Source organism: Trachymyrmex cornetzi, unplaced genomic scaffold (genome assembly GCF_001594075.2).
Source record: "Trachymyrmex cornetzi isolate Tcor2-1 unplaced genomic scaffold, Tcor1.1 scaffold272, whole genome shotgun sequence".
NCBI lineage: Eukaryota > Metazoa > Arthropoda > Insecta > Hymenoptera > Formicidae > Trachymyrmex > Trachymyrmex cornetzi.
This window is the reverse complement of record NW_017297394.1, coordinates 1,021-10,297: the sequence shown is the minus strand read 5'-3', so window position 1 is coordinate 10,297 and position 9,277 is coordinate 1,021. Positions and strand designations below refer to the sequence as shown.

The 9,277-nt window shown below is 43.8% G+C and overlaps 1 protein-coding gene across 1 annotated transcript; it reads left to right on the top strand.

Annotated features, from left to right (window-relative positions):
- Positions 1-6,696: 6,696 nt before the first annotated feature.
- LOC108761947 (sterol O-acyltransferase 2-like) lies at positions 6,697-9,054 on the top strand. Its single transcript, XM_018508740.1, is given in 5 exon segments — positions 6,697-6,825; positions 7,129-7,292; positions 7,602-7,875; positions 8,597-8,947; positions 8,950-9,054. Coding segments are annotated over 5 exon segments (948 nt in total). The 5' UTR covers positions 6,697-6,771.
- Positions 9,055-9,277: the final 223 nt, after the last annotated feature.

Here is a 9,277-nt window from a genome sequence, read left to right as displayed (position 1 = left end):
CGGTTAAGAATTAGAGCGTCGGTCGATTTTTGTCCACAAAAGGAGCCTTTCCGCCCACTGTGCGGCGGCAGGCGGCGTCACAGGCAGCAGCGAGATGGCAGCAGGAGCAGTGAGGTAACACAGCGAGGTGTATCTTTGGAATCGGCTGTCCCACGTACTCCAAGTCCCCGTGGCGGTCGCGTCAGCCCCTGGTGCTGCGGTGATACGTCCAGCGGAATGAGCCTCCACCTCAATGGTGATCGCCGTGTCGCTAGCGTCTTCTGCTTTCTGCGCTGGCCACGCCTACCGATTGCTGTTGCTCCTCTGCGGGGCCGTGCTGCACCTCCTCTAGCCGGTCGCGGTGTTGCTGCGTCCTACTGGCCAGCTGTTGCGGCTACGACTTCGGTTGCTGCTGCGGGGTAGCGTCTTTGCTGTCCGACTGCTGCAAGACGGCGCCTCTGCTGTCCGGTTGCTGGAGCGCTGCTGCTCTCCTATCGGGGGTGGCACCCAGTTGGACACGGCTCAATTGGATACGAGCCACTCACAGCGCTTGAGACTACAAAGCTCCTAAGCACTGGTCGCTGTGATTGGTGGTGTCCAATCGAGCCGTGGTCAATCGGGATCACCCCTCCTACCGGTAGGTACTCTAGAGCGCCTCAGGATACGATCCAGCTTGGTAGCCACAGGTTACAACATAATGCTCGGAAGTGCAAGTGAGCATGATTTTCGTCGCTCCGGCGGGCCTTATATCTCCCGCCAGGCGGATCTTATGCGCGGGTTTTGGCTAATCGCGTCAGCCCCCTGGGGGCTGAACTGCGGTACTCGCGCTTCGTTGCGCGGGCGTGTTGTGCACAACTGATTGCTGTGCGGGTAGCGTTCTGGTGCTGCGTAAGGAACCGCCACACGTATTAATAAAAACATGTAGGGTATGTTAAATTGCTCAATGTAGGACATACAATTTACCCGCCCTCTGTCTTTACCGATAGTTAGCGGTGGCGCTTCCACGAGGGCGCTACTTCCGCGGCTACCTCCCGTCTACACCACACTTCACTTCCTACACACTTCGTTCGTTGCTAACCGCCATGTTCACGTGTGTCGCGTTGATTTTTCTTTGTCTATTAAAACTTACAATAAATACGTTCTACTCTGTCTCCAAGACTCCGTCGCTGCGTTCACCCGGATCCACATCCTACTCCAGATTAACAGGTTATGGGCCCAGGATTCGTGTAAGGCTGGACAAGCGAAAAAAACGCTGAGCTCGTAAAGTGTCGTATATACGGAACTGTGTGGAGACGCCGAGAGTGTAAAACGCGTTGAGCGAACGGAACGTGCAAAAACGCTGAGCTCGTAAAGTGCCGTACATACGGAACTGTGTGGAGACGCCGGGCATAAAACTCGTCGATCTAGCGCAATCGGGCGCGAAACATCGAGAGTGAAAGACGATCTTGCAACGCAGAGCGACGACGCCACGCCGCCATTACCGGCACCAAAGTTCACATCGCGCCGCATGCTATATAACCTAACGCGAACACGCACGAACGAACATAAATCGTATTTTTCAGTGACGCGTGCGAACAGCTATTGAGAATGGCGAATACCAGCATCGTGAATTCGAATCGACTCGAAACTCTCTCTCGTACGAACTACGACACCTGGAAGATCCAGGTGGAGGCTTTGTTGGTTAAAGGCGACATGTGGGCGTACGTCTCCGGCGACAAGCCCAAACCTACAGTCACGGGCGAAGGATCAAGTCGCATCGAGTCTCAAGGATGATACGAAGCATGGGTCGCCGAAGACAGAAAGGCAAAATCAGATCTGATATTAGCAATCAGCCCAAGCGAGTTGAAGCAAATTCGCGGATGCGAAACATCGAAAGAAGTCTGGGACAAGCTGTCGTCTGTTTACGCATCGAAGGGACCCGCGCGGAAGGCCTCCCTGCTTAAGCTACTTACGCAACATAAAATGAAAGAAGGCGAAGAGATAAGGGAACACCTAGCAGCATTCTTCGACGCGGTTGACAAGCTTGAAGCGATGGAAGTCACAATAAACGACGAGTTACTTACGATCATGTTACTGTACAGCCTTCCGAGCTCGTTCGAAAATTTTCGATGCGCCATTGAATCCAGAGATAAACTACCCGACGCTGAGTTTCTTAAAATAAAAATAATCGAGGAATTCGACGCGAGGAAACGAAAGGCAGAGGAAAGCGAGTCCGGAGCCATGTTCGTGAAGGGCACTGGAAATGGCCGAAAACACGCACTGAAGCACTTCAACAAACCGGAGAACAAAGACGAAAGCAAAAAGAACTTGAAGATTAAATACAAGTGTAACTACTGCGATAAAGTAGGACATAAAGCCGTCGATTGTTTCGCGAAGAAAAGATCTAGAGAACAGAAAGCGAATGTTACCGAGGAAGCCTTCCTCACGGAGGAACACTGCCATAATTCATCGCTTATGGTCGACTCGAACATCAAGAACAATAATTGGTGCATTGACAGTGGCTGTACCTCCCACCTCTGTAAAGACAATCAAATGTTCACTGACATCAAGATGACGGAAAGCGGCGTCAAACTCGCGAGCAGCGTAACCACTCCGGTGAAGGCACGAGGGGATGTACGAGTGATTGTGTCGGACGGACACAACGATAAACCGATAACACTACAAAATACTCTATACGTTCCCGATCTACGAACAAACTTGATCTCAGTTGCGAAAATCGTAGACAAGAAGAACAAGGTCATTTTCAACGAAAGGCAAGCCATCATTCAAGATTCTCAAGGAAATACAAAAATGATCGCTGATCGACGAGGAGATCTGTTCTATCTGCGTGAAGGATCGGAGCAGGTAAATGCGGCGACCTGTGCGCACCCGTCGAAAGCCGAGGTTTGGCACGACAGGCTAGGACATTTAAATACTGAAGACATGGAACTAATGCTGAATGATCGAAACGTGATAGGCATGATATTCAAGGATCATATGGACTCGCGCACGTGTAAGGTTTGTCTTGCAGGAAAGTTGACGAGCTCTCCCTTCCCCACGAAAGCCGATCGCTCATCCGAAATCCTCGAAATTGTTCACACTGACCTTTGTGGCCCCATGAGGACGGAGTCAAAAGGTGGTGCTCGCTATTTTTTAACGGTGACGGACGATTGCAGTCGCTGGTGTGAGGTGTTCTTTCTCCGAAGCAAAAGCGAGGTAACCTCAAAACTCATCGAGTACAAAAACTACGCCGAAAAACAAACAGGAAATAGTCTGAAGGCTGTGCAATCCGACAATGGTACGGAGTTTTGCAATGAAGCGATGAACAAATTTCTTAAGGACTCCGGAATACGCAGGCGCTTAACGACTGTATACACGCCACAGCAAAACGGTGTCGCCGAACGCAAAAATCGCACACTCGTGGAATCTGCCAGATGCATGATGTTACAATCTGGTTTACCGCCATCCTTTTGGGTCGAGGCAGTGTCTGCTGCCAACTATATCAGAAACAGATGCGTAACCAGAAGTTTGAAAAAAGGTACACCGTATGAGAACTGGACTGGCAAGAAGCCTAATATCGGACACCTCAGAACGTTTGGATCAAAGGTGTTTGTTCTCGATAAAACGCCAAATAAAGGAAAGTTTGACCCACGTGGAATCGAGGGCACGTTCGTCGGATATGCCGAAAACGCAAAAGCTTACCGAGTGTGGATACCTAATGAAAATAGGATAAGGATCACACGAGACGTCAGATTTCTGAACGGATTAGAATCGCCGAGCCTGTACAAGGACATCATCACTGAGGAAACGAGGAACGGACGTTACGAAATGTTGGACGATCCAAAGACAACTGAGATGATCCAAACGGTCCCAAAGCGGGACCTTCATGAGTTAACACACGACGATGGCGAAGAGAATCACTCTGAAGATGGCGTGGACCACGACCCAGTCGGTAAGGACAACATGGAAAATGGACACGACAACGCCGAATCTCGACGAGGCCCCGGTAGGCCGCGCAAGGTAAGAACCGGAAAGCCTTGACGACCGGCGAAGCAATATCACTTCGTTCCTGATGATCGAAATCAGGATGCCAATGCTGTCGTAAGCAATCCTGTCAATAACAGTCAACGAAGGTACGAGAGCGATGACGATGATCTTGAATGGCACGATGCCGAAATCGCGATGAGCACATTGGAGGTTCCACTCTCTCAGGCAATTTCTTGATCCGAGCGGGAAGAATGGAAGGCTGCCATTTATGAAGAAATAAAATGCTTAGTCGCCAATGACACATGGACAATAAAACAAAAACCTCCTCAACAGAAGATAATAGGATGCAGAATCGTCCTACGCCACAAATACAAACCGGACGGGAGGCTGGATCGACATGAGGCTCGTCTCGTAGCAATGGGGCACGCACAACGCCCGGGTATCGATTTCCTCGAAATCTACGCACCTACAGCCAGACTGGACTCGCTCAGATTGCTCATGGCCATCGCCGTGGAGTACGACTTACAGATTCGACAACTCGACGTGACCACAGCTTATTTAAACGGTTATATAGACACCGAGATATTTATGGACAAACCAGAGCTCTTGACCGAGATGCTCGAGAAGATAGTTCTGAAGGAGAGCGACAATGAGCTCGTATCAAAGGCCAGGATGATGCTGAAAGACTTGTCCGGAGACAACAAGGTATGCAAACTGAGGAAGGCCCTATACGGCCTTCGTCAAGCGGGCCGCCAGTGGTATGCAAGACTATCAGGAGCGTTCAAAGAAATGGGTTTAGTACCAACCGGCGGAGACCCTTGCGTTTACCTTGACTCGAGAACGCGAGGGAAGACCATAGTCCTGACTTACGTAGACGATATAATAGTTGCATCGAATAACCCACAAAGGATCAAGGAGATAGTATCGGAGCTATCACGCATATTCACAATCAAAGACCTAGGTTCAGCCAAATACTGTCTAGGACTTGAGATACAAAGGAAGAGGGAAAGTTTGTGTCTCTCGCAATCTGGATACATCAGAGAAATATTACAAAGGTATGGGATGGAAGATTGCAAGGAAATTAGCACTCCTCTTTCTACCGATACCAAGTTATCGGCTAATACTGAAGACATCAACGGCCTTGACACTAAAGATCCCGACGAGAATATTCCCTATCGACAACTCTTGGGAGCACTTATATACGTGGCCATCGGAACGCGCCCAGACATCGCACACGCGGTTAGTGCGTTAAGTCAGTTCAACAATAATTACAACAAGTCTCATTGGGTCGTTGCGAAACGCATTCTTCGATATTTAAAGGGAACCACGGAAGTCAAGTTGATATACCGTAAGGATGAGAAACAGCTGCACGGATATGTGGACGCCGATTGGGCAAATTGCGTCATCGATCTTTGAAGTTATACTGGGTCCATCTTTCTCTTAGCTGGCGCTGCCATAACATGGGAATCAAGAAAGCAGCGGACAGTCGCATTGTCATCCACTGAGGCCGAGTACATGGGGTTGTGCGACGCTGCAAAAGAGGCCATTCACCTAATAGGATTCTTGAAGGAGATGGGATTTAGGAGCTTGTGCAGCGTGACATTGTTCAACGATAATCAGGGCGCTGGGAAATTGTCAACAAATCCCGTATTCCACTCGAGGACGAAGCATATTGACACCCATTATCATTTCATACGAGAAGCCCTAAAAAGCCAGCCGATCACGCTTGAGTACATTCCTACCGAACTCATGGTTGCAGACATACTAACGAAGGCTCTACCGAGAGCCAAGCATACGAAATGTACCATCGGCCTTGGATTGAATTTGGACGCAACTTCCAAGACAGAAGGAGGTCAAAATTGAGGGAGAGTGTAGGACATACAATTTACCCGCCCTCTGTCTTTACCGATAGTTAGCGGTGGCGCTTCACACCTCCACGGGGCGCTACTCCCGCGGCTACCTCCCGTCTACACCACACTTCACTTCCTACACACTTCGTTCGTTGCTAACCGCCATGTTCACGTGTGTCGCGTTGTTTTTTCTTTGTCTATTAAAACTTACAATAAATACGTTCTACTCTGTCTCCAAGACTCCGTCGCTGCGTTCACCCGGATCCACATCCTACTCCAGATTAATACTCAATCACAGAAGTTAAATTTGATGATTGTAAAACCGTAAGGCGTGGGATTCGTAATATGAGTAGTTCTAATACGAAGTCACATATGTTTTTATGTCCAAGTGACAATTGTTGCTATAGTATGAATGTCATTGTACCGTAATAACAATAACCGGAATGAACATCGAGTGCCTGTTTCTACTTGGTTTCAACTACCTAAAGATGAGTCCTGGGTACAATGTATCGCATGCTCATTTCGCGCGCCCATCGGTTGTGTTTGTTTGTATTTTAGAAATATTAAATTGAGCTTTTTAATTGCAATACTGATATACTTTAGGCTTTATTGTTGATTTCCGGTAGTATCTTATAAGCAATTTGTTGACTTTGCGATTTACTCACTTTTTATATTACTTCAATTTTCAGAAAAGAAGTATTTAAATTAAATTTTACATGACAATATCTTAAGGCTTATTAAATTCCTTTTAAAATGACGTACTATTTTTTAAAATTCTGCCCATACACTTCCAGAACTTACCCAAAATGAATTCGGTATCTCATAATAGGGGGACCTTTCCTCTCTATTAATTAATTGAAATAATTCAACTATATCTTTTCTTTTTACAGCTTTCCTGCAAAAATTATGGGATTATTGCTGGCTATCGATATTTACATTGTATCAAATTCTCTTTATTATTTTTTCTATTAAGGCGATGCTTGACGCCAATCTCCCCATATGTTGTAGGACGATTGTTTTAACGGAACAAGTACGCATTTTTTAAAATCTGTTTATATCGTCTTAAACGACGTTAGAAGCGGAAAATGTGAATTTTTTTACAAAGTATACGCCGCAATAAATCAATTTTGTCGGTTTATATGTTTGATAGTAAAAATTAATCAAACGACAAACAAAATAAATAAATAAAATGTTAATGATTTCTTTTTATTGTCGAAGACATTAACATAATTAGTTTCCAAATGTGTTTGAACAATTCACATATAAATAGAATATTTTATATTATTTTATATTAGCATTATTTTTCTACTTAAAACAGTGTTTGCTTCTTTAGGTACGCATGATGATGAAGAGTCACGCTTTCGTCAGAAGCGTAGCACCTAGATTTTTGTCGTACAAATCCCACAGCGAAATTCCGCTACCGAATGAGCCCAAATTTTCACAATATTTGTATTTCCTTTTCGCACCGACTCTTGTGTACCGCGATGAATATCCCAGGTAAAGATATTTCATAATTTCTTTGAAAAAATAATAAGCTTTTAATTATACAATAAAAGGGATAAGCTACGTAATTATTAATTATAAAATTTACCTTGTTACTTGACAATAATGGCTTTATATGGCTTTAGAAAAATTTCCAAGTTCGTTTGCGAAATATACAAGCAATATGTCCTAATCCGTTAATAAAGTTTAAAGATTCATTGTGATACTTGAAAGATAATATAATAATACTGCCATGTTGGTGCTACTTTAAATTGAGAGTCTTTAAAAAAGGTCTGTTTGAGCATAATTCGTATTTTTTTTTAGGACAGAAAGAGTTAGGTGGATGGTGGTAATTCGTAATTTTGTGGAATTTGTCCTAACGATCTTCTATCTCGCCTTTATCTGAGATAGTCTGGTGTCACCGATCTATAGCGTATTTGGCACACAACATCTGGATCGGATGTGGTTCGTCCAGAATATCATCAAGACTAGTATCTCTGGCATTCTCTACTTGGTCATCACAAATTATCTTCTGCTTCATGCGTGGATGAACACTTGGGCGGAAATGCTGCAGTTTGCCGACCGACTGTTTTATAAAGTGAATATACTTTCAGTAATTTACCTCACAATAATTACACGTAGAATACCTAAATATATTATATGTAATATATCATACTGTCATGGCTTTAGTGTACGAAATGCGTTATACAAGAATCGGTGCCTCTATCCTTATACAAGTAACGCAACTGGGAGTTTACAGCTCCAGAATTACTCCAAAGCATTTTGCTAGAGATGTACGAATTATTGGAATACGAATCGAATTGAATCGAATCAATTTTTTTTATATAAAATTTTTCATATAATCAATTTTTTAATATAATTTTTTTATTCATAAATTAGATTTTAACTGGCAATTATATTGTTAAAAAGTAAAAAGTTATAATTCAACTCGAATTCGATTCGGATTTGATTCGTATTAAAAAAAAAACTGATTCGAAGAAAACTTTGATTCACACATTTCTACTTTTTACATGGTAATTTCATGAGAGTAGTAAGGTCTCAGAGCTGAATATGCATCTATGCATTGAAGACAACTAATAATATAATTAAATATATAAACGTTTTGTGTAAACGTCCGGACACAGATATATGTCTGGTCACTGAGATATTTACCTTGCAGCTTCGGGAGGCAGATATTTTTTTCAAACAACAGAATTCTGATACGATATATCCAATTCCAATAACATTCGGAAGCTATTGTAGATTATTTACTTCTGTAAACTGCAGTTTCATGAATTATTGTACCGCTTGTGTTACAGGACTGGTGGAACTCTACGACTTTCCACATGTTCTTCCGCACATGGAACGTGGTAGTGCACGACTGGCTGTACACGTATGTCTATAGGGACATATACGAAATCGTGGCGCCATACAACCGCGTGTTGTCAGCTACTGCTGTATTCTTCATCTCCGCCATCGTCCACGAATACATATTCGCGTTTGCATTAGGCTTCTTCTACCCTGTACTATTTACCTTATTTATCACTATTGGTTTTCCCATGTTCTTTATTCGTAAAACTGTCACCAGCAACCTTCTTATATGGTTGATCTTGAGCCTTGTCAGCGGTATCACTTTCAGTCTGCAGGCGATAGAGTTTTATGCGAGGCAAAACTGTTCGCCTCACTCCAATTACTACCTAGACTTGTTTATACCGCGAAGCTGGAACTGTTAAGAACAATTAATCGTATAGATCTTTCCCATTTGCATAGACAATAAAATCAAAAGATTAAGATTATTAAAAAATACGACGATATTTCCGTTCTGCAGTCAGAGAGTACTTTTAAAAACTAATATTAATACAGGTTTGTGTTAAATTGGAACACAGCAAAGATTTGTTTGTTGACACAACTGATAATAATAAGAGGATTAGTGAGGATTCAATTGCTAATAAAGATTAGATCCAATTGCTAATAAAGGGCAATTTATTCACTGAAAATGC